We start from the raw sequence: 26,805 nt of genomic DNA, 5'->3' as shown, positions 1-26,805 counted from the left end.
AGAAGCAGTACTGTGTTTAAGCCATATGATCCCAAATATTCGTATCTGTGCCAGCTGTTTTAGATGTGGGAAATGCATGTGCTTTGCAAGGAATGAGACCCACTTGGTTTCATACATTAAGTTAGGACTGCTGGGCCAAGTAAATGAGAACAATAAATCTAGATTTTAATTCAAGAAAGTTTAATGTCTTCAGATACTTTAAGTGGTGTAAAAGCAATTTATTTCTTCTCAATTTTGTGCATATGTATTGTACTGTACCATTAATTTAAACAGTCTGGATGTAAAAATGTCTTGGTAGTGTGACATTCTTACTGAAATTCTGTGGGTATTTTTCAGACAGAAAAAATGCTGACCATTTTGTGGTTTTTTGGAAATCATGCGTAATTATGTCATTTAACCACACAATAAGGCTTTCTGTGGTAACGTTTTAGATAAACAGGAAAACTCTTTTTTAAAACTTTGTTTTCATTGCAGAACTGTCTTTATTTTTAGTGCAAAGTTGTTTGATGATCGTTATTATTTATTCAAAATTAAAATATGATGTACTTTCATCTTTGACAGGAAAGATGTACCATTAGCAACCTCCTAAATGGTCTCTTTCGGTGTTATTGCTTGTCATAGCACATTTTCTCCATTTTGGGGAGATGCAGTGTTTTGTCTGACGTGCCCGTGTTGCCAAGAAAGTGATGTAAATATAAGCCATTTACGTAGGCCTAAGGCAGATGATTTCTTCATTAAAGGCTCTTCTCCAGGGGAATTTACAGGAAAGTTGAGATGAATAAAATAATGGTATGAGGCTGATGCGCCTAAATCAAAGAACATTGAATCCCAGCATAGAGGCTCTCTTTCAAGAATTAAATGGCCCTTAATTTTAGTAGCTTCATCCCTTTCCAGCGAGGGGCTGCTTCTTCTGAATAGAGCCTTTATGCGGGGTTCAGTGCTCTATAACAGAAATGCAGTAGCCTCAGATTGTACATGAATTACCTTAGTGGTCCTCTACATCCCAACCAATAAAACTGGATAACAATTTAATGTTTGTTTTTTAATTTTATTAAAACCAAAAAGGCCCAGAAATCATTATTGGGAAATACATCTCATACCTAATGCCGTAGCTGGAGACTTCTCTGCCTTGTGTTAGGCAGCAGTGGGAGGTGAGGGATGAGGCGCTCTGGGAAGCTTCCTCCATCACAGAGCTGCAGCTGTAAGGCACGCGCTGTGCTGCGAGCCTGGGCAGACCCACCGCTGTTCTCAGCTCACCCAGCAGCTCCTTTTTCTTTGTCCTGTTTTTGTTGACCTGGCTCTTGCATCTCCTGTGCTCAAGAGAAATGTGATGTTGCAGGAGGCCTAGGGTGCCTCAGTGTGGACCTGCGTGTCCAGCAGAATAAGCAGATGTTTCCACCGTGACAGGGTTTCATGTTGATGCAATACCTACTTTGCTCCTTTTGGGAAGGGTGGAAGTAGACGGAAAACTAGAAACAACTATCAAAAAGGAGGGGAGAAAAAAAAAAATAGGGTGGAATAGAAAACTCCCCAGAGTACTCACTGCAGAGAAAAACAGCTGAAAAGATTCATTTCATCCATCAGAGAAAACTTTCTCTTGACTCTATCCAAGAAAGCTGTAGCTGTGTTGTCTGTGGGAGAGAGCAGTAATTCATGTAAGAGGAGATCTATGCCACATTCAACTTCTCATTTTTCTGCAGTAAACCAACCTTGAAACTTCTGCTTGTAGAAAAACTTCGCCAAAACTCATCGCTCTAAAAATATGAAAAGAGGTGTGCGACTCGAAAGTAAGGATTGCCTCCTGCACTGGGTAAATTGCAGTTTGCTTTTCATTGACTGGGGCCCGTGCTGTGATACGGTGCTATTTGTTTTTTTAGCTAGTCCTGTCACTGCAGTCATGGGAGGTGCCCTCAGGCCTAGACAGATCCCATGCCCTGGTTTCCTGAGGGAACACTGGCCACTTGTGTTATAAAGCAAGAGCAAAGCGTTGGCATCTGAGGAGGGGGTATTTTCCTCTGCTGCAGCTTTGTGGCTTGGTTGTGTGGGGCACTGCTGCCCTGGAGCACCTCCAGATGGAGCGTGGAGGCCTCCGGGGCTGGAGAAGCTGTCCTGCGGCCTTCGGCCTCCCTCTCTCCTCAGGAGGCCGTATGTGGGCAGCTCGTTGGGCAAGGCAGCCGTCTTACGTCTGGGATGGTGGGAACAGCGTAGGAAGATGCGAAGAAGTGACTCTTCACGTCTTTGAGCCTTGGTAAGCAGTCACCTTTATGTAGCGTAGCTAGTTCAGTAGGCAGTGATGGGTAGACGGACGGGCTATGGAGACAAACACAGGTGTTAGAAGAGATGTTTTCGTTACGGTTAAGGAGCTCTGTGACAGAACAGGAGAAAATGGCTAGCTCCAAACCTTCAATGAGTTCTGTCAGAAAATAAGCTGGGATAAAGACTTCTGGTCTGTTTCCAGTCTGCAGTGGAGAGCTCCTGGGTTCGTGCGTGTGATCGTATCTGTCTGCTTTATGGCACGTCAGCCAAATGGTGTCCAGGGTGGCAAAATTGTATTAATTCGCTCCCTAACTTATACAGTGCATCTGACATGATTTATTTCGTATGTTTAATAATGCAGTGAAAATGAATTGTTTTTCTTGCAATGTTAATATGCGTGCTTTTTTTTGTTTGTTTGTTGTTTTTTAAATGAATTTGATCACTAGATGAACCATGGCCTGTGACAAGCTGCTTGGGCTCATGTCACAGAATTTACACAACACTTTAGTAATGTAGCTAAGTCATGGGTTTGAGTCTATGATGTATTTCCTGTCTGTTTCATGTGTTCAGAGTGGTTTGCTTTTTCAATAGAAATAAAATTAAGTTTGTTTCAGAGTGAAATGGGCAGTGGAAGCAGCATTAGTGTGTTTTTAAAAAGATTTGCATCACTTGTAATTAATTGAAAGGATGTTTCTGGCAAATTTGTGAATGTGGACGGGGACAAGATTATCCCAGTTTTTCAGAGAAAATATTTCTTAATAAACACTAAAGTTTTTATGGTGCTTGCGAAAAGGGAAGTATCTGTGGGAGGATAGTTTCTTTGTGGTGATTAATTTTTATTTATTTATTTTTGTAATAGCATTCATTGTGAGACAAATAGCGGATGGTTAACAGGAAGTATTATCTGTAGCTTTGGTAGGAAGGATGGTCTTTAGGTATGCTTAAAAATATTTTATTGAAAGAAAAATAGAAATTGTTGCAAGAGAATTGTTTTCATGGGAACATTCTTTCAGGTGTCCTGATCAACTCAGTGATGATAACTCGCATTAGTAGTGAACTATTCTACCCATGTTTTCAAAAGACAGATTCAGCTTTGCTGTCATAATTTCCATCATAAACTGAGGCAGTTGAGGTTTTCTCTAAAGTTTTCTGATAAAAGCTACCAATAGACTCATGCTGTTACAACCTAGGCCGCTGTATGCTAATTCTGGTTGCTGGTACAATTCAGAGCTTTTTATATTTTTAGAAAATGAACCTAATATTGTTTGGGCTTGTACTACTTTCTAGAGAATATTGCAAAATAATTTCTTTTAAAACAGAAATTTTAGAAGTGTTGTAATGTATCACAAGTAGTGGCAAGAGCATTGGAGGCTTCATTATATTGGAACATCTACAAGTAAAATTTTGCCAGTTAACTCTGACTTTTAGCATTAATCCTTGATGTTGATCCCACTTGAGACATCTAAGATTTTCTTTTTTTGGATCTTCACATTTTTTTAAATTGTATTCCATGTCATCTTCAGTAATGAGGCTTGTGTTCACAGAAAACGTGGACTTTATTGCATGCTAATACTGTAAAATGAAGCTGCTTTCTGGACAGAGTTGTTTATTTTTCATGCCATTGCTGAAATCATAATTGGAGTTTGATCCTGACTTTCTTTTCTTGAATGCTCAGTTTCACTGCATGCTGTTTTTTTTTTTGTTTGTTTGTTTTTCCCATTCCATAGCTATTTAATGTCAAGGGTATAATCCAAAGTTAAGCATTTAGTTACTGGGTATCCATTCAGAATTTGTTTGGGAAGTAACCTGCTCTATTAGCTGGCAAAAATTAGTATGGCATGTACCATCTTAAAGATGGCATGCTAAATGAACTTTGAGAGACTTTTATATCCTAGTGTGATTATTTTTTTAAATTTAAAATTGTTTTTGCTTTGTTTTAATCAAATTTTAAACTTAAATTAGCTACTGTGTTCTGAAGTCTACGACAAAGGAAGTGCACAGTGTTGTCCTTTACTTAGAATTACTGCTGATATTAGTGACAAAAATTAACTATTCTTTCAAAATCATTTTTCTTCATTTTGCCAGATGAGTTGATAGGAGGCAGAGACACAAACTAATGTATGAAGCATAGAAAGTGCTAGAAGAAAGTGTATCTGCAAAAATATTATTGAAATTGGCAAAGAACAGTTTGGCAGAAATTGAGTTGTATGGTGACTTCTGTTAATCTTAACTTTTGTGCAAAATGTTCAAATTATGAAGTATTTACTCGGAGGAGGCTATCTCTGTAAGTTCTTCGTCCTTAAATTCAAGTGGATTGACTAAGGTCTCAGCAGAATTTTGTGGTAGAGCAAAAAAGTGAATTCTTTGAGAAGTTTGAGTGGGTTGGTGGGTGGGTGTTGTCTTGAAACACAAAGGAGAGCACTGTTAAGGCCTTCCTTGCTTTCATGGAAAGTGGGGAGAGGGGGAAAAAAAGGCATCAATTCCATTGGTTCTCTTTTACTAGCTCAATTTATAGAGGAATTGGTTTGAAATGTACTTTTAAATATCTAACTTTAATGCTCTCTGTAGATCTAAATGGTAGTTAATATTGGTGTGTGTCTTCTACATGTTTTAGTTTTGTGCATTGAACAGATAGTGATTTTCACTGTTATCCTAAAATGTGAAAACAGGCAGGCATTTTTGGAGGCTGGTAGAGGTCCTGAATTTATGCTATTTTTGATCTAGATTTCAAGCTCATTTTGAATTTTAAATAACTTTATTGAAATGTCTTTTACAATCATACTGTGTTAATACTATATAATTGAGCTTGAGGTTGGCCCAAAAGACAAATGCATTCCATCTTCAAGTTTTGGAATACTTTATCATGAGTACAAAATGAAATAAAATGTTTGAGGTACCGTTCTGCATGTTCAGCCAAAGGCCTGAAGGGATTTCATGAATTTCTGAGTGTCTCAGTCACTTTCATGTTAGACTCCTTGTAATTTTGCTAAAATATACTTCGTTGAACAGGAGATATCTAGAAAGTCTTGCATTAATTTGCCTTTGTTTTTGCTCTCAGACAGTGCCCTGTTATAAACTAAAATCACACATTCCTCAGTGTAAACTGATCATGTTCCCAATGGAAATTTCAGGAATACTTGTGGCTATTTTCAAAATGTGGAAATCTATTTATATTTTTTCCACTTGTTTTTCTTCCTAGGTTTTGGCACTGATTGCATTCATCTGCATAGAGACCATCATGGAATGCTCCCCTTGCGAAGGCCTTTATTTCTTCGAGTTTGTGAGCTGTAGTGCATTGGTGGTTACTGGAGTTCTGTTGTTAATGTTCAGTCTAAATCTTCACACAAGAATACCACAGATCAACTGGAATCTTACTGTAAGTTCATACAAATCTTTACTCTGTTCAAAATGTCTGCAAAGCTGTTCTTAAGTTTGGTCTTTGCACTTTACTTTCTGCTGATGTTTAAGATTCTGTATGAGTACTCTTTATGCTGAGTTAAGTGTACATTTTACTTTGAATACAAACAGCAGAATGAGCTTTGCAACGTAGCAAGATTAAACTACATTAAATAGAGCTAAAATTTTTTTCTGTTAGATTCTTTTCGGAAGGAAGGACTTTATGCTAATGCCAGTAATTACTGTTTGTGGATGAAGTGGATAAAAATGCGGTCTGTAGTTATTTAACTTTGACAGATGCTATGTTTACAGTAGCCTGTTGTTCTCTCCTAAGCTGTTTTCCATTTTAGGATTCTGGTGCTACATATATTTTCTTAAACAGATTAATCATTGGGTAATAGTGTAAAAAATCATGTGCTTTTTGTGAAAATCAGGTGTTGAATTGCTTATGCACCTAACTATTAAACATTGACTGGCAGTGCTTAATGTGCTCTCAACTACGAGGAGCTTTAGGAAATGAACTGCTGGCAATGCACATTCCTTTTGTACAAGTCTCCATTTCTATGCTGTATTATGAGTTAAACTTTCAGACTGGTTTGCATAAACACAGGTCACAAAATCAACATGAGTCACTCTAGCAAAAGATCTGTCAGCCTAAGGACAATATTTATATCAACTTCTCTGGACAGTACAGATATTTTTGTGCCCATGTTCTATTTTATTTTCTAACAGTAATTTTCAAATGATGTTGGAGAACAGACCCAGAGGTTTCTAGGCTTCCGTGTGATTGCTTTTTTTGTTCTGTTTTTAGTGTTATTATTGCAATTTGTACATTTACCATAGTTGTTTGTAAGCCTAAATGACTTCTGTAAAACAAGACTGGAATGTGGAAATAGATGAGTCTTTGTACCTTGGGGGTGCATGATTTATTGAGGGAACTCTTCCTACAAGTGTTTGATAGACAGATTAGATAGAAGGATTGAAGACAGTGATGAGTAACTGTAGGTGGGGTAGAGCCAGGTGGCTTGCGAAACAAAACCAGTGGAGCCACAGGTATTTTATTGGATTGCCTTGCCTTTACTTCTTTTATCTCCATTCTGCCAGTGTTACCACTGTTTGTGTTCACAGCAAGTTGAAAAGTAGCAACTGCAGAGAGAAGGTGGTCTCTTTCTGTTACCAGTCTGGTTGTTTAATGGGCATCACAACAGTCTGACAGGCGATACCAGCAACTGAAGACCATCTCTGTAAACTGCACAGTTCTGTGACATGCTAGTAAGGTGTGTAAGAGCGTAAGCGCCTCAGTGTCACAAGATACGTGGTGGTTTTGCTGGTGTGATGAGAGTGGTTTAACAGTAAATGCTGAGTCAGCTTGTGGTGAAAGTAAGCTTGGCCAAGACTATTTTTATCAAGAGACCACTGAGTATTATACGTGGTGTCCATGGCTGAGCTGAAGCTGGATCTCTGGAAGAGTCAGTTTAATAACTTTGCACGCCCTTCTGTGTGTCAGTAGCTTTTCTTCTGTTGAACCCCATGGCATGCTTTTACAGTCAAAGCGTTCTTGTAGGCGGTATGCTGAATATACGTAAATACAGAAGACTATCTTTTACTGCCTTTTCACCACAAAAAAAAAAAAAAAGCAAAGCAGGATATCACCTGTAGTGTGACCTGATGCATCCTTTCAGCCACTCTGACTTCTTACAGATCTGAGCGGCACCTTTCCAGTAGTGGAGTGACAAGAATTGCTGGTTTGAGTGCAGCATTACTCGTCTTTGCATAGCACTTGGTGTTAGAGATCTTTAGAGAAAAGAGTACTTAAAAATGCAACTGATTTAAAATAAATAAATAAATAAAATGGTTTGAGCTCTTGGTTTAGGGGAGTGGTCACACTCAATACCATACCTCAACATGGCGCAGCATGACATGGTCAGACTTTAACGTGAAAGACAAACGGAATAATCTGCAAATGTTTTTCCTTCAATTTGTATTGCTGATCAACAGAGATAAAAGTAAATACTTGTGATCTTGCAAGTCTCTTCTGATTACGTATACCAAAGGCCTCTAGCAGAAATGAGAACTTCTGATGTCCATTAACTGATGAGACCATCCTTCCTCCTGGGATTACTTATTTTAATAATCAGTAGTCTGATATGGCCTTTACTTTTAGAGGCGTGTGGGTGTATCTTCATTATTCAGGTAGATGGAGTCTGCTGTTCCATGTACAGAGTGTGAGATTAACAGCTTCTAATAAAACCTGTGGGAGATTACTTTGCCAAAGTTAGTAGGAATTTAAGAATGCAGAAATGTGTGCTTTCTGCCTTAAAAAATGCTTATTTTGGCATTTTATTCCTTACAACTTAGCTGTATATTTATGCATTATTTGCCTATTCCAATATTTCATACTTTCCTGTATTTTGACAGTTTTCATAATTTTGCAGCCCCTGTGAGACAATTATCACAGGAATTGCTTTCTGAACAATACATTTTCACACTCCTGAATGCTTTAAGAGAAAATCACTCTTTATGCAGAAATTCATGTACTGCTTTTAAAAATATGTATGACTTTATAATGAGCATTTCCCTTGTGAAAAATCTCAGACTTTGCTTTCAGAAGTTGTTTGAGATGAAGAAGCTGTTGTGTGTGTGTGGGGGAAAAAAATCAGTGTTAAGTTTAGGAAGAGGTCTTTCTTCAAACAGTGTGTGCACAAACTCTCTAGGAAAACCATTTGTTTTCCAAATACTCCTTCGTATTAGAAGACCAGACCATCAACTGCTATTATCCAATATGTGACTATTCCCTTTAGTACTTTATTAAAATTAGGGTTTTCTGATGTGTTATGGATATTATCTGCTGTCTGTGGTTAGAATGAACATGAGAATCTGCATCTGGCAGAATAATGCATATTTATTAAAATAGCCATTTTCTGTTTTTTATATTTTTAGCCATTTGGGAAACGAGCTTTGTTTTGATCCTAACTGGGGACGTGGGGACATGTTCACATTTTTCTGAGATAAACATGGAACAAACTTTGGAGATGGTGAGGTCAGAAAAGAACCGTGCTTGGGTGCATTGGAACAAGATGGATTTGTTACAGTGACATGAAAGAACAGTGGCTTGCCCGTTTTGCACAGCACTATCAGTATTATGCAGAAATGCAAAAGTTGGGGAACCTCTTGGTGGAAATTTCTGTTTCCTTCGTGCTTCACAGCTGAAAGGGAGCCTATCCTGCAAGGAGACTAGCAAGTGGCAGAGGGGAATTTAGTGCACGCTACAGCAGAGATTCCTGCTGAACCGATGAGCTGCTGCTTTGAAATGTTTGTATTCAGTGTTGACTAATAACTGAATCTTTCATTCGTTTTGTGTTTGGCTAAATTATTATTGTTTTTTAAAATCATTATTTGAATCTCATATGATCTACAATGAGAGCCTGAGATCTTGCATCCAAGTGGTGTGGATGACATGACCCTCCGGTAGGGCTAGAGCAGGAAACTGAACAGAAGTGTTTGTGGTAACTTTGTCCTGGTGAATTTGCATCTGATTTGCCAGGCTTTCTGAGAATTCCTGTCTCTGTGGGGTGGAGCCACAGAAATGCTGCAGTACCTAGGATGACTAGGGGAGGGAGGGAGGGAAATGATGGCAAATAGCTGGAATTTGACAGTGTCTCTTAGATGACAGCTTGATGAGATAAATCCAGGTCATTAGACACGTCGTTGCGTAGTCAATCAGCAGAATGGACTATTTATGTATACCAAAAATCTTTCAATAGATTTTGACAATTTATTTTTATTTTTTAATGTTCACTGCAACAGTGGAAGTGTGTTTTGTCTGTGTAGTTCTGAATACAGTTTGTCAATGTAGGGCAGCCTTAAAAATGAGGCACTGAGCGGAGCACAGCACAAACTAATTAGAGTTCTGCTGGGCTTATTAGCTTGGGCTCAGTCCCTGGGCAGCACTGCTACAGGGAGGAAACAAGTCAGGTGTATGCCTTTGAATACACAGATTGGTGTGTGTATTTTTGTGCTGCCTGAAAACTTATTTCATCATCTTTGCAGGTTTATTTTTTTCCCCCAGTTGTTTGGAAGGTAAAGCCTTGGGGGCAAGCAACTGACACTGAGGTAGATGAAAGGAACCTTGAAGAGATGCCAGACTGAGGAAGGTCTTTGCCAACCTTGGCTCTGAAGAGTGGAATTGCAAAGCTGAATTTTGAAGACCTTCATGGAGTAATCTTGATAAATTTTATTCTCCCATGACCTAACTTTTTGTTGCTGTTGTGAAAAAACATCTTGGTTTTCTTTGGCTGGCTTAGCTGTTGAAAATGAAAGTGAGGGATAACTTATTTAATTTCTCAATTGTCAAAATAGCAATGCCTATTAAAGATGAAAAATTGGTATTTTATAAATTTAGAAAGATGCTCAGAATTTACTTCCTTCAGGCTTGTGCTCTTTGTGGGCAATTCTTATTTGGTGCAGCACAGTGTAAACAGTGGTGCATTATTCTGTAAGCAATACAAACACAAACTTGAAATACCCAAAAGTATTACCTGGCCGGGTATTTATTGCTAGTAGGTCTGTTGCATTGTGAAGAAAACTGGTGGTCTGTCTGTGTGCAAATTGTTTGTCAGAAAAATGTGTGGGAAGCAGCGAGGAGCAGCTAAGTAAGAATTTAGAGGGGAAGTAGGGGATCTCCGAGGAACCAAAATGAAGCAGGGATTATGGAAGCTTTCATTCCAGAATATATTTTGTCATTTACAGCAGAATTACTACATTTAACAGAGCTTGTTTTCCAACTCAAAAATAATTAGAAACAAGAAATAAACCATGTGAGTCTTGGTTTTGTAGCCACTTCTTCCATTTCTTCAAAATCCTATCACGTTCTTGGCCTTCCTTTTGGTGAGCTGACTGAGGCTTTTGAAAGTCACTTCTTTTGTTTAATGTTTTTTTATGTACTTTTCTTGAGATGCTGGCAACACAACCTGTTTGCAGCAAGCACCAGACACTTGGGGCTGGAGGGAGACCCCTGAGACTGGTGGGCTGCTGGGGCCGCGGTGCCCTGCGGGGCTGCGCTGGGGACAGGCGGCGTAGTCCTGGGCCGTGAGATGGGCACTGAGGCACCTCTGCACAGCTTGAATCCTGCAGCTCGCTAGCATGTTTCTGGAACTGTTGGCCACAGACTATTTTGTCAGAGGGAAGTAATGTTTACCTGAACCTTGAATAGCAGAATGTGGTGTTTGAGTAAAGTCTCCCTTACCCACGTCCAAACAGATAAGAAAAAAGAGATGGGAATTAATACCCATACAGGTAATTTGGTTCCTTTTACCTAGCACTTACTTTTGCTTGAGGAAACCATTATTTCAATTAGTAATTCTTTTTTTTTTTACGCTCATACAAAGTATAATAATACAAATAGAGAATAACATTATGTGATTTTGACCAGGGATGCTTGGTTGAGAAGGTTGACAGGTGTGTTTGTAAACTTCAGATTGATAGATTCATGTAGGAACCAGGGGAAGAAGTTCCTGAACCATGCAAATGAAGTACTGATGGGAGAAAAACTGGGGGCATTGTTCATACTAACCCCCCCCCCCCAAAAAAAAAAAAAGAAAAAAGAAAAGCAACAGAAAAAAGAGAAAAACAGAGCTAAAAGGAGATGTTACTTTGAGCATTCTTTTGTTGAAACTAACTTGGGTAGCAACTAGTAACTTCTGTGACCTTCCGTGACAAATTCAGGTTGTTGAGATGTGCAGGTTTCTTTTCTAGATTAGTTATGTGGCAGCTTTAAACTCCATCTAAATGTAACCTAGATATCAGAAAGCAAATGACAAAAGCAACAGCTGGTTTAAAAATCATGTTTTTGTTATTAATTGTGATATGGCACATAGTACCTGGTCATTTGTGCAGTCTCTTACCACAAAATACAGGATAAAAAGGCAAAGCACTTAAATATCTCTTAGAAGCTTGCATGCGTGAAGCCATGGAGAGCAGTTGGTAAAGGTGTGTGGGTATTCCTGCCACCTCTGACCATCAGAGTCAGCTTCTGTAAACGTACCGAACTGGAGGACTAGACAGAGACTTCAAAAGCTGATGTCCTTTGCAGCAGCTTTCAGGAGCTTTTAGGTCTGTTAGTAGCCCACCTAATAGCACCAATTCTGACTTTTGATCTTTGTTAATCTAAAAACCATACCTGCTCAGGCCCTTAAAGCAAAATACCATAGGATGCTATCTCTTCCGATCTAGAGATTCCCACCTTTCAGAGCAGAATAAGCAGAACAAAACCTCATTCTACTTCAGTATAAAATGCTGTCTTGGCAGAAACGCACAAATTAAGATGTCTCCTTTGCCTTCTGCTCCTTCTGAGTGGGATAGCTAGCTGGCGATGGCAGTAGCAAATATGTGTCCTTGGATACTCTCCTTTGGATGAATGCCAGTGTTAGGACCACTGGTGACTGAACAGAATGACTCGTGAGTAACTAGCAAGGGCGCGGAAGTCAATCTTTTTCATTTTAAATTGTTTTGCAAAGGAGAAAGGGAACAGCAGCCGTCTAGAGTGGATTTGATTCAGCTCATAGATTTTATTCTCTGTTATGGATGGCAGCTTTGTACTGTGTTTTATGGCACTGCATACTGTCTCATGAGGTTGCTGTAATTTCAGCAGAAATTCTTTTATCCGTGTGATGTGGTTTTTACTTTGTCTATAAATATAATAGTAAGAAATTGAGCTACACCATGGCCAGATTTGAAAGAACTCATCTTTTTTCAATTAGCTTATTCTTTTTATTGTCACGATTATTCATTTTCTTTTACGTGGAAAAAAGCTACGTTATTTTAGGGAGTGTCCTTTGCTTCTTGAATTCCTGCTGTAGTTCATTCTCTTTTTGTTTCTACTCTGATTCCTTCCAAAACCATTATAGATTTTTTTTCTTTTATCTTTCTTGTTTAAGTACCAAATTTCGGATTAAAAACATCCCCCGATGTGTGCGTTGGTGATTTTACCATTATGTACCTATACCACAATGTTATTGATGTGTCATTGCTCCTCAAGCTCCAAACAGTCTGGCTTGTGGATATGAAAGTTGTCTTAGTTTCAGCTTTTTAAGAGACCAGTCCTACTGTGCAAATGTGAACCAATTATTGATTGCATTCAAAGGTTTTGACCTAAACAGGGAAAATGAAATGGCAGAAATGAAAAAAATGGAATCACAAGATGGAATAAAGTATTTAGATTTGAATTGTTGAATTCTTTGCAAAGACAAATCTGATATTCTTTGTTGAGAGTGCAAAAAAATACAAACACAGTCATGATGATGAGCTTTCAAAGGCACCTGTATCTTTGATTTCCTGGAAAAATCATGACAAAGACTCCTGCAGGTACATTTCGCAGTATCTCAAACTTGTTTTAAGAAGCCTTCAAGTCAATTTGTAGCATGAAGACATTTGATGTCTGTTATATTGTGGATAGGTCTAACAATCTTGCTTATTCTAACCTCCTTTGACAACTTGATCAAGCTGGTAGGTTCAAAAAGTCAGAGGTCAGCAGGATTAATTGATAAGTACATCTGACCCTGTAAGTCATTCAGCATTGTGTCATCCATTTAGCCATTTTTAAGTGTGGTAATGAAGTACAAAGTGTGTCTGAAAAAGAAATCTGGATTGTAAGAAGTAAGAAAAGGAATATTAAACGTGTCTTTGGCTGTTTGTTCTAATGGTACCTTACAGTTAAAATTTACTTAATTTTGAATATGACTTTGGTCTTAACCTTTCAGCTATTGATTTTGTTATGCTTTTAGTTTTGATGTGCTTTTCTATGCTTTTTTTTTAATTCAGCCAGTATTTTTTGATTATGTGAACACCGTAGTCTTCATGTACACAGCTCAATCCATTTAATATTCAAAGCAGTTTAGGTTCTTTGATTTATACTGTGAGAAATTTTATCCTCCTTTCAAGTGACGTCTGTGGCTCTATTCTGTACCCTGTCCAATTTTTCAAGATAATTTTAAAAATGTGGATGGCAGAATAGAACGCAGCATTCCAATGTCCCTTACAAGGGTAAGATAACCACCTTATACCTATTGTGTCCGTATATCCAAAGGAATGCGTAAGTGTGGCTGCCCTCTCCTCAGTATTTGTTTTTGGCATTCTTGGTGACATACTTGTTTTTACTCTAGAGACTTGATGAAAATGTTGTATACTGTTGAGTCTGGTATCTATTGACATACATAGTGAGTAAGGGAAAAAGAAAAGGTGTGTGCAGATGAGAACCAAAGCTCTTTTTAGAGACCTCAGAAGCACAGGTAGAGCTGCTAAACTCAAAAGTTGGAGAGGGAGATACTTGGAGACATTGTGAAATGTCACTTCTTTTCTAATATCTTTCTCTTAAATACATCTCTGCAAGCCAAGAAGTTATATTATTCAAGCTGCAGTAACTATTAAATAAAGTTCTGATTTTATGTGATGCCATTAGTAGCAGATAACATCTATCTCAGATTGAACTCTGTTCAAGTTCTAGTTATGCATTACCAGGTGAAAACATAGTAATAGTTTCCAAGAGACCTGCAGTTGTCTCGTGTTTCCTTACTGTTTGCTAAGACAGTCTCACTAGACTCATGAAATCTGAATACACGGGGAGAAAGCAGTGGGCAGTGGAAACCACTTGGATTTCTTGGGAAAGTCCCCATTCTTGATGAGGACCAGGCCACAGTGCTCAAGTATACAGTTTATCCCCAGGTATGCTTAATTTTGATTTGGCTGTCACTGAGTCAGTACCTTTAGATGGATAGTTTCCCTGTGGATTGCACAGCACCAGAAATGTTCAATTTTTGAAATTACTTTCTAAAGCGTTCTCAAATAAATGATGGCTAGAATTTAGTTATGTCCCACTGATGTGTTAATGACCTTGATTTTTGTAAGGTATGGCAGCCTAATGGTCTGAACAAGTGGCATATGTAGCATATGAATAACTGAATTGCATGTTGCTTAATGTTTTTTCAGTGCTCGAAACAAAGCAAGAATTTTCCCTGAACCTAGGTGTCCTGGGGTGTCAGTGTGCTTACGTTTTGAAACGTCTGCTTGAAACATCAATCCTATGTGATAGATATGTATAAACTTCCTGTGTATTTTTACAATACAGGCAGCTGCTATTCATAAAATGACTATCAGACACGTACTAGTGTACAGATAAGGCCTCAAGTTTTACTGTAGTAAAATTCATGAGTGTTATGTGGGCAGTGCTTGGACAGTTGTTGTGATGTGAAAGAGACAAGGGGTTTCAGGGGGTGTTAGAGTTTGAGACTCAGGTTGCTTCAGCGTCAGCTGAGATGGAACAGCTTTACTCATTGCTTATCCTGACAGTCCGTTCTTAGTAATCCCAATGGAAATGGAGATAAAACATCCAGAATCCACATTGGTGCCTTATGCATACGTGCTATTTTAATTCTATTCAGCTACTGTGAATAGAATTGTTTCCTTTGTAATAGACTTTGTCGTCCTTTATATGTGATAACTGCATAGGAAGTGGGACTGTATTACTATAGTTTTTGTTCTAACCTTCTTCCATTTTGTCAATTCTAATAAAAGCAAGTAAACTATTATTTTTAGTAATGCCTTTTTTTTTTTTTTTTTTTTTTTTTTTTTTTTTTTTTAGGATCTGGTCAACACTGGACTCAGCACTTTCTTCTTTTTCATTGCCTCTGTAGTACTTGCTGCTTTAAACCATAAAACTGGAGCAGAAATTGCTGCTGTGGTAAGAATTTGAATTTCTTTATATGCAACTAATACCTTCTATTAAAACTAAGAATAACCTTTCCCTTGTGTTCTTGGAGTATTTCTGCTACCTTTGCCATCCCAATTTACTTCTTATTTTACAGTTGGCTATGCGTTAATTTTGATTTTAAAAGAATTGATTATCTTTGAATTTTGTCTCAAGTCTTGAGGGAAGAAACAGGAAAAGAGATTGTTGAGAATGCTAACAATTTTGTCTTGCATCTTTCTCTATAGATAGCTAAGGTGTTACAGCAGTATATTGCAAGCTTACAGAAAAGGTATAGCCAAAGATTCTTATGAAATCGGAGCTGCTTACACACAATCTTGCTGAATTCTTCTTGCTCACTAATTTTTGTTTTGTAGAGGGAGTATAGTGGTACTTTATTTTTTAGATTTTTCAATCTAGAGCAGTAAGGTCAAGCAAATAAATTTCGTGCTCCCGTTTGCAAAATTTTATTTTTTTCCCAAACTTGGACGTTGAAAATCACGAGTTCTGCACAAACATACAGAAAGCCCTGCAAATCAACTCTTCTTTTAGGTTGATAGTCTGGACTGGTCATCTCTTCTTTTGTCATTTGTTCACTGTTGTATTCATCCAAACAGTTCATTCCACAGGATGAAGAGCTTTATTCTTCTTTACAAGAGGTTCTTCATTGAAGTTGTATTGCAAGACTTAATTGTCGCATTGGTAGACAGAGAACTCAGTTTTCTGGGATCATTGATCTTAGTAGCTTTGACAGATTCTCTAGATCATTGAGGAAGGAACATCATCAATATTAGAGGCCATGATGATTTGTCAGTGCAGTAAGGTAGAAAACTTAACTTCTGAAGAATTTGTTATGAAACTACTGTTGTTCTTGTTTTCAAAAATTGTCTTTGACAATTCTTTCTACTTCTTGTAGATATTTGGTTTCTTGGCAATGGCAGTGTATGCTGTGAACACATATTTAGCTATTAAAAAGTGGCGAATGAACAGCAGACAACAAAACAGTCGTCAGACCAGTGATTACATACGTGCTCGGACAGAATCCAGAGAAGTAGATCATCGCCCTGAGATTCAGCGTCTGGATGCATGAAAGCGATATTCAAATGGGATTGCAAAGGGAAAAGAAGAGCTTAACTCCCTCATGGAATAAAGTGTTTTTTCTTTATTTAAGGAAGGAAAGGAAGATCAGATGGTGGCAAAGAATGTCGAGCCCTGCGTATGTGTGTAGACGTATTGAGTCAGAAGCTGTTGTCATGAAGGCAGTAAATGTTGGTCATTCAAAAGCAAGAGCCATTTAAGACATCCACATATATATACATATATATAAAATATATAATATATATATATATGTTGAGAAGTACATTAATGTGTTGGATTAACTGCACAAAACTCTTCTTCCCTCTCCTAAGTGCAAGCTCTGGATACACATGTTCTGTCACTGTATCTTCGTCTGTCATAAACACTAAGATCAGCACTGTCTTGTTTGTTTAATATAAGAAAGAAATCTACCAGAAGAAAATTTCATACATGTGAAAAGGAAGTGAGGGGCAAATAGCAATAACTTCAGTCATGTATCGTGTCCAGCAACCCTGTGTCCTCCCTTGTGCAGCCTTGGCGGTGCAGTTCAATTCTCATCTGCAAGATCTCACACAGTTTCAATGGTGGTTCACTCGTATAGCTGATATAAGCAGATGGCTCATGTCTTTGGGTTGATGGATTTAATGTTGAGGTAGTTGTCTTTGGATTACTCTGAAATCACCACATTCAGTTAATGCATGACCTTGGTTGGATCTGAACTTGAGCAAGATGAGCATGTTTACTGAATGGTCACCGTACCATAATGCTTCCAGTGCAAGTACGTGGGGTTTCTGTTAACAGTGGGATACATGCTATTTTTGTTTTCAAAACGGGGAAAAAGGCAGGGTGGAGAATGGGGAGGCAGAGGGCACAGTGATGAAGGAGAGAAAGAATGAATTGTCATTCAGTAAACTTGCATTCCAGTCATGGCTTTTTTTTCTCTTTTAAGGTTCAACCTTTCTGAGAAGCGTAGGGTAGGCAAGAACTAGCAAAAAATTCTTGTACTTATAATGTAATCTTAGGAACACTTTATTACTATTCATCTAAAACATATTTTCTTTGTTCGGAGGGTTATTTGCTTCTTCTAAAAACTGTTAGTAGTAAGCAAAACTTTTTTTTTAATTGGGTATGTCTGCAAAAAGTTTTTCTAGCATTTGTTGATTTATTTAAGAATGGTTTTACCTAACTGAAGTTTTCTTAATTGTACTTCCAGTGAAGACAAGGGTATTTTCTCTAATCAAAACTTGAATTCTGCAGTAATCAGTTTCATAATGTAAAACAAAGAAGTTCCTCAATATTTTTCTAGTTTTATGGCTGGTGTTTTTATCTGTGTAATCTATTATTTGGCATATGGATGCATGCATGTTACATGAAGAAATGTTGGGGGGGGAAGATCTCTAGAACTGAATTCCTTCTGGGCGTAAGCTAATGAAGTAGTTGAAATTAGTGGAACTATACATATGCCTGAATTTATCTCACATGTGACTTTAATGCATTTTGTATTGTTTTCATTTAGCTGTACTCTTAAGTGGTTGAATGCAGTTAACTGGAACCTTACGAACAAAAGGCAACGCACTGCAGACAGGTGATTTCTAAATACTAAAACCAGGTTATTGCCAAACAGAAGATCAGTATAAGTGCCTGGGCTTTTTTAATATTTGAGGGAACTGAGGGAGTTCCAGATTTAAACCTTACATTGCAATGTTTGAATCAAACAGCAGGAAATTATTTTTAACGTGTAGAAAACTGGTTAAAAAAAAAAAACACAACAACAACAACAAAAAACTGATCTCTTCTCATTTGTGATTTTTCTGATGTCTACAGTGCATTTCACCTGAGTTGTTAAGACTGAGATTAAAACTAAGAAAGAGTTACTAATGAGGCTAAAGAAAACTTGCCTTTCTAAACTAGTAATGGTTTGCCAGTTACTGTATTAACATCTTACTGTCCTTCATTGCAAGTTAATACCAAAGGCAACACCAGCTTAAAAAAAGGATCAAACCATAGTAGCTAATCTCTTGTTGGGTTTACAGCATAGATGTTTAATTAAGGTGGTGTCTCACCAGGATTAATGAGTGTTTCATGAAAAGAAAATGACAGCTCAGTATTCACTCTGGCATGAAGTAATTAAGTTACTGAAGCCAGCATAGTTGCTTTAGCCCTGTTGTTTTTCAGCACTCTAAAAGTAGCACGAGTGTATCTAGACTGGAATTGTAAACCAGCATTAAAGCAGTTTGCATAAATATCATTTTAAAATAATAATATAAAAAATAAATAAAAGCCTTACATACAGAATATTGTCCTGCAGAAGATCCATGCTTTTGGAGTAGTACCCACATCTGAAGTGAAGAAACAGAAGTTAGGTCTTAGGTAAGGAGTTATGTCTGACGAAAAGTGTAGGCTTTCCATTGAGTATATCCTGATACTGGTTAATGAAAGGATTGAAATGGTGTGTATGAAAGAGAATGCCCTTTTTTCTCTTCCGTAGTCCCCGTGCTGATTCAGTTCATCTGACTTCTCAGAAATATGGGAGGTCTCATGCATCTACAAGCTTATGGCTTTATCTTCCAAATCCTTACACCTTTCCACACCTACACTAAAGGTAACTTCACAGAGCTTTTTCTGGAGTGAGATCATGAAAAGCTTTTGTTATCTTTTAGCTGGAATGACAAATGCTTACTTAGTATGAACAATAGTTATATTTCTAATATCATGTAATACTTCATCCTGTACTATAGTATAGCTGTATGACCTCGAGTACTTTTACACATGAAATAAGTGTTCTTGAGTTGAGAATGAAGAACGATATGCCATTATTTATTACTTACATCAATAATGACTTGAGCTTAGCACAGCTTTCAGGATAGAATTCAAAGAGAATATGAATTAAAAAAAATACTATCTGATACAGTTGGAAAACAGGAAAACAAATGTAAATTTATTTCCTTATTTTGGGGACCAAAGATGATTTTAGTATTGTACAGTATATACTTTCGAAAAGTCTAAGTTAAGCATTTATTACTCTACAGAGACGTTATTTACTATTTGCATTATAGAGTAGGGAGATAAAGTGGCTATGAGATGGACAACTAAAATTGAAGCATTACAATCATATGATGCATAAGTGGTTGACATTTTTTTCTTTTTCCCCCAGACAATTTTATATAATGTTTTGAAGAGGTGGTAATCTTTTATTAAGACTATTACCAGAACTGCAGTCGTCATAAAAGGGAAAAAAAATCTTTTAAGGAATAAAGTTGGGGTAGAAAGGTTTGTTTTTTTTTATTTTAATTTGTTTAGAAAAATTGCTTCTTCCAGCCAGCTAATCTTATTTGATAGCATATAGGGTTAATTTTTCTTGAGCATACAGGGTTAATTTTCCCTTTAGTGTTAGAGTGTTGTTTAGCTCTGCAAAGGGACCCAAAAACCTCCGTAAATAAAACTAAATGAAAGCTAAACAGTTGAAACTTCTAGGAATGAGATGCTTGAAACTGTAATGGCATTCTGATTAATCCTCTTAAGTCAAAACTAAGCCCTCAGATGTGCAATCTCCATGTATTTCTGCATGTGGAAATGAGGGCAAGTTTTGCAAGCTATGCACAGACATTGAAATATCCATTAAACAATAGGAAATGATTGGAGCAACAGCATAGTAATTGTTGTACAGTGTTTTAAGAGTAGGTATCTTCCTTTTAATGCTGTGGTCAGTTTGGTCAGCCTTAGTTCGAGTTTATTATGCATACATGTAATGACGTGCAAACTGCCTACAATAGAAGTAGGTTTCTAAAACCATAATTAAGAACTGATTTGACAGTTTAATTGTTCCTTAGTCAAGTTGGTTCCTTTTTACTCTCTGCTTGTTCCTTTCATTTCATAAATTCATGCCTCATCTGTGTTACGTTTTAATGTTTAGTTTTGTTAACCCTTCTTCATTATCTGTACAGTGTCTGCTTCACTATAAGGAAGACAAGAATAGCATGTCCAATGTCCTTTTGCTTAAGTATGTACTCTTCCCTTTTGTGATAGCTTATGGAATTTGGGCTGGATATGCTGGGAGAATTTTTTTTTTTTTTTCCCATGGACTTTGGAAGCTAGCTGGTATAGTATTTGTTTCTTCTAGGCTTTCTGTTAGGAGCCACATGCTCATGGAGGACCAGAGATTCATCTACCTCTGCCTTTTTTTTTTTTTGAGAGACAAGGTGCTGACCTTTGAGATTTGATGCCTATATTTCAGTCTGTGCTGTTCATCGTTGGCTTTATATTCAGAAGTGTGGCATCGGCAATGAGCCATGCTGTGGAAGCAGCTTGCTGTCTTCAGCTTATAAGATGTCTCTTAAGCGTGAGCTTAAAATTAAATCGGTAACATGGGGTGCTTCTTCATAGCCTTTGTCCTGTGTTTCACTGTGCATCTTATGATCTAGAATTGCTTTATTGTATCTGTTTGTGTTTCATTGTTGAGTCTAGAAAGAAGAGGGGAAAACTGTGGAGAACTTCCAAGTTTTTAATCATTATGATTATTTTTCCACGAATTGCTTTGTATCATATAATGATTGTCCCTTCCTAATGCAGCAGATTTACTGGTTCTTAAAGTGTTGCAGACCACAGCAGGAGAATTGATCTGCTATAAGCTGCGTGTGGACTATGAATTAACCACTAGTTTTCCATAAACGTTAAGGTCCCAATATAAATGTTATATTTGCCACCTTTGTGCTGTTTTGGGAGTTCGCAGGTACAGCAAATGCTTATGTAATATATGGCTTTATTAATGCAGCCTTTTTTTCCCCCTTGGTCCTTGATCTGTATCTGCTATTTTCTTGTCCCATGACACCTTTGTAAGCATTTCTACCTGTTCCTTTTTTTTTTTGTGGTGGTGGTGTTTTTAGGGTATAATTTCACCAAAAAAAGTTAATAGCAATTCAAATAGGGTAGAAAATAATATACTCACTCATACTCAGATGAGATACTGAGCAGCTTTGTGCATGAAAATCAGAGCGTAAATGACAAATCTTATGCTGAAAACTCTGGAGCCAAGCATCTTCAGCAGATACTTAGGAGAGATAAATGTAGGCTCATTTAGATTATGAATATGAAACGTAGTAAAGGATGGGAAGGAGAAAGAAAACCAAACCTGATCCTTAGTAATTCGGTGTTTTCAAAATGTGTGAATGTGAAGAATCCTCAGCTGCAGAAGGAAAGTTATCTTCTGCACTTCTTAGAGAAGGATACAGAGACACTTTGACCTGGTGATAAAAGTAGGTGTAGAAATGTTTCTCTGTTCCTAATCTTGGGGCCAGGCTGCCTGTATATTATGGTTGGAGAGATTCTACACCCATGTTGTTAATGGTGTATTAAAACCTGAGGTACATTGACAAATCAGTGTGATTATCAAATGACTTCCACTCAGCTCAAGTGTCGTGGTTGGTTCACAAAGACCTGCAGGATCTAGAAGCTTGCATCAGGAGGGATGTACGTGTCTGGAAGAAAGGATTCTTTCAGACTGAGATTTCTGCTTAGTCCCACTGCGATGAGTAAAGCCATCAAGTAGCATTTCTGAAACTGGGTGGTTAGTGTGCTGTTTATGGGATAAAATAATAGATTGTTTGTAGGGTCTTTTAGCCAACAAAGATCAAAGACTGTGCAGACAGGTATCATGTATTTGAAATTTAATGGCAACAAAAGTTATCATTTTACAATGAAACTGAAATGGGCAAAAAAATACAAACAGCCGAATGTTGTACTTTTTGCCTAGAAATATTTTTTTGGAAAAAAAGAAGTGTAGGGATTGTCATATTCTTCTCTTTATTTTAACAGAAGGAGTTGATTAAAAGTGAATTCATACAAATATTCAGGAAATCTCTAAATTCTCTCTCCATAGAGTTTTTCCTGATATGTTGTTTTCCGTGTTAGCCACGTAGATCGATCTGTTTGACAGAACCAGAATGGTACTGTCAAGCCTGAAAGGGTTCCTTTGTTGTCTTGGTCTTATTTTTGCATTGTCTTTTTAAAATGTCTATAATTTAACCATTTGTATTCTATAAATAATCTTAAAAAAATATCTGCTTACACTGTGATTTATAGTAGCCTTTAATTTAGAGTATACAACACAATCTAATTTTCTTTTGGGATATGCAGTTTTCAAAAGTGTTCTTATATATGCCCGGAAATAAAAGTTGTCTATTTATCATGAAAATGTGATTAGGTAGTTACCTATCCAGAGTCCCAGTGCAACTCTTTCAAAAGTGTGCTGGATGGATGAGTTAATGAAATTGCCTTTTAATCTCTATGGGTTAATAAATATTTTTTTATAACTAGCCACAGATATTCCTTTTTAAATTATACTTGGCAAACAGAAGATATTTAATTTTATATACAATATACATAGTTACCTTGATTGACGTATTTATAACATAGAGCTTTGAGTTTACTATGAAGGTTTTATCGTATACCATGGACTTCATGGGTAGAAGTTTAAAAAAAAAAAAAAAAAAGGAAAAAAAGAAAAATACAGTTAGCATATATGGAAGGATATGGAAACTATCTTCATAAATTCAGAAAGAGGACATCAGAGCATTTCCAAAAGCAATAGCCAGATCTTATTGACAGAGTATCTGTTTTTTTCTTATTTTTGACTGGGGCTGGTCCCTACAGCTATTTTAGTAACATCTGGATGTGATAACTGAATGAAATATGACCATCTGCCTCTTCTGACTGTCAAGGACTATTGTCTAGAATATGGGAAATTTCAGGGTATTGTGTTTGTTTTGCTTTGGACAAATGTCTCAATAGACATATTTAGTTAAAACCTTCATGCATTTGAAAGAAAATACCCTCTATTAACTAGGCTGATTTATCACTTTTGGTAACCTTTTAATCCCAAAAGTACTATAGTCTAAATATTTTTAGTAATGTTACATTTATCCAGATGTCTACAGGTTAAAATGGTTCTGGCTAGCACCCTTTTATTACAACAATTGCTACCTTCATTTTCTACTGTTTATACTTTAATCGTGAATGTTTAACAGTTTCTACTTGTTGGATATTGTGAAAGGAGAGTGTATCATATAGCATTACAGTTCATCCAGCTTTAACTCATATGTCACAGTTCTAGAATAAGGTGATATTTTGATTTATATATTGTGGCCAATTAATTGCATTTTTAAATGATTTCTGTACTTAAGACACAACATTTTTAATAACATTTTAATAACAAATCATTAGCTCATCATTTTATCTGTCTAGACTTACTCTCTTCTGTGTTAGTGTCATTTTGAATCTATTTGTATATGTTGAAGTTTGTAAGGGTTCAGGAACCCACAATAAAATAGTAAAGTATGTATTTATTTCTCATTATAATGCTCAGTTTTGATTTAAAAGTTGACACTTTGTATGTCTGTTCACAGAATTGTAAACAAATACCGAAAAACTGCTTCACCTAGGGTGCCTTCCATGTGTGGTATAAACAATTGTCATTCACAAAAAATAGAGATGTAAATTTATTAAACCAGTAAACACTATTTTTGTAATGTGAGTCACTAATGCATCTCTGGCTTTATTGTGCTTTGTTTTCACTAAAAACAGTTTTATGGCTACTGTAGTCATTGTTTCCCTTTGTGTACTGCATAGTAAATATGGTCTCATGGTGAATCAAAAGATTGTATGACTTCTGCTCTTCTCTACCTTCAGCTGCTACCTGAAAGATGGAGATGAAGCACATTGCTGAAGTGAGCTAGACAGTATTCCAACCCTTTTCTTGAGACTTGTATAAAGAAATGCTCAGTGTGGGATGTCTGTATCCTTGGTGCTGATTCAGAGTCCTCTAGAAAAACATAGTAGGCATAATCTAAACATTTCTGATACTAGCTCATAATTCACAATTTACGGTGTCTGAGAAAGGAGCATCCCAGCCTGAAAGACTTATCCCTTGGGGATATAGTTCCTGTACTGACAGATTGGTAATTGTGAACAGCTCAGATGTATCAGTCAAAATAATGGGTTAGAATTCTATCTTTGGACTGAGTGAAGGGGATGCAATTTTCCTTTTAACATATGAGCACAATTCTGCTATGTAATACCCTTGGTATTTTGCTTTTGAAGTATGAAAAATTGTAATGTATTGCCAAGGAAAATCTTCTAAGCGTTCTGTATGTGCTGCTGCAAATGCAGAACCTGGCTCTGTTATCCTTACTCAGGCAAAATTCCCCATTGATTTCGGGGACTGCAGGATCAGGTATCTATTTATCACCATAAGCATGTTCTGATCAAGGATTTGAAGAATATCACAAGCTAGCAAATGTGCATATAAAGACAATGTACAGCCTTGAAGCAATCTCATGTTATTTTGGTAAGTATTTTTGGTCTCATTTAAACTGCTCACAAGGCCAGCTGATAAAATTGATGCTTTCTGTAGAGGTACCAACCATCTGTGATCTGATGTTACTTCTCAGTAACAGCGGGAGCATACATGTGTAAGCATAGCATCTTCCAGCTCTGTATGTGTAAATCGTGCTGTTAATGCTTGGAGAATTTCAAGGGCAAGGTAACTCTACAAGAAAACATAACTTCTAACTTGTGTTTTACACAGTAATGATTTTTCAGTATGTTGTGCACTTCTTTTCTGTCGGTTTTAATGATAAACAAAAACACAAGCTGAAGAATTTTCTTGGAATACAGAAAGCAGTCCTTTTTTTTTTTTTTTTTTAAATCCATACCATTCTAGCATAATTTAAATGGTGTATTTATCGGTTTTAAATGTCATGTTGTTTTTCCAGTCTTTTGTATATGGGCACATTACTTTTTGTAATTTTTTATTTAGTTGTCTTTCAGTCTTTTTTCTTTCTGATATCTGAAGATTTGAGCTCTATGGATTTTCATGGTACTCTTCTGATTATGTCTTCATAGTGTTAAAAGTCTGTATTTTTGTATGTAGGGAAAATGGTAGTTTTCTAACACTTACTTTGATCAATATACTATGAAATCATTTGTGAAGGACTTCCTGTTTAATAAATGGACGTATTAAAGCACTAAAACATTGTCTTCATCTGTAAAGGCAACGTATAAACTTAGCACAAAGTGTCGTGGTTGATTATTCAGCAACTGTAGCTGCTAAATGCATTTCCTATGCGAGACAATGTCATAGGGGTTAAAACAACTGAACCAAAAAACTCTGCCTGAGGTTTTTGTGACTGCCTTTGACAAGACAAACTTCATAGATGCCAGAGTTAATGAAAAACCACGTATAAGCAGTCCATGATGAAAGATTATATGTAGCAGAAAGCACATGGAACCGCTTTGTTGCTGAAGTGGTTGTGGCGGGACTGCTCTGGTGAGGGTTTCTCTGTCTGTACTCTGGAATGGAACAAAACACTGTATCTTGTGGTTTGCAGCAGCATGTTCTGGACTGAAAAGGATTTGGGGGCTGAAATGCCAGAGTGAGTAGGTAATGCTCTACCACCTCATAGGGTGAAGGTTGTGTATCTTACCTTGGTGACCTTGGTTTGATCTAGATTTGGGGCATTCAGCTGCTTTAGGTGCAAGGTGAAAGCATGGGAGTTAAGAGGGTAAGAAATGAGGAAATGCACAGATGGTTGAATGAATGTTGTGGGAAGACTTGGGAATATGGATGACATGCTTGACAGTCACATGAGCGTGTGGGGGGTAGACAGTGGCAGGGACATGATTGATGAGCTTTTACAGAGGGATTCACTGTGGAGGGTCATGTGCTTGTACAACTCTTCTACAAGATAGACCAGTTCTTTTTGCCTGTGAGAGGTTGTCAGCAGCGGTAGATTTCAATGAGTTGTGGTGTAGCATGTATTGGATCTGCTTAGAGATCAGACCATAATGTAATTGATAGTGTTTAAGAAAACAAACAATTAGTGCTGGACATAACGGCATATTGCTGCTGATGTGGTGTTCCTTGGTCAAGAGAAGCTTGTCAGCAGTTGAATAGAAAAATGTTTATTCTGTCTAACTTCTAAACAGTGAAGGCTGACCTCGTTCCCCTGGAAAGACTGTAATTGACTGCTTAATAGATCAGGCTCACAAGATGTGATGGACGACATCCAAAATATATAAAATGAAAGCACAAGTATTACCTGGTCAAAATGAACATTGGAATCACTGTTTTCTTTTTTTCTTTTTTTCAGGATAATCGAAGCTAAAATGAAAATTTTTGAATACATCTAAATTTTGTTTTACCCTCTGACCATTCAGAGTAATAAATAATAACAATAAACAGGCTATTCAATACATGCCTGATAAAGTAGTCCCGAAGCAACTAACAGGAAAGTTTGCCTCTTCTGTTGATTTTGTATATTCTGATATGAAAATGTAACTTA

The 26,805-nt window shown here is 37.1% G+C and overlaps 1 protein-coding gene across 1 annotated transcript in view; it reads left to right on the top strand.

Annotated features, from left to right (window-relative positions):
• The window catches only part of CMTM4 (CKLF like MARVEL transmembrane domain containing 4), a 39,376-nt gene extending 13,882 nt beyond the window's left edge, over positions 1-25,494 (top strand). Inside the window, exons 2-4 of the mRNA XM_035543492.2 lie at positions 5,456-5,632; positions 15,287-15,385; positions 16,308-25,494. Of these exons, the coding sequence (XP_035399385.1) occupies positions 5,456-5,632; positions 15,287-15,385; positions 16,308-16,481 (450 nt within the window). The 3' untranslated portion in view covers positions 16,482-25,494. The remainder of the gene's footprint in view (positions 1-5,455; positions 5,633-15,286; positions 15,386-16,307) is intronic.
• Positions 25,495-26,805: the final 1,311 nt, after the last annotated feature.

Source organism: Cygnus atratus, chromosome 12, assembly GCF_013377495.2.
Source record: "Cygnus atratus isolate AKBS03 ecotype Queensland, Australia chromosome 12, CAtr_DNAZoo_HiC_assembly, whole genome shotgun sequence".
Classification (NCBI taxonomy): Eukaryota; Metazoa; Chordata; class Aves; order Anseriformes; family Anatidae; genus Cygnus; species Cygnus atratus.
Note: the sequence above shows the minus strand (reverse complement) of the source record. Positions and strands in the feature narration are given on the sequence as shown.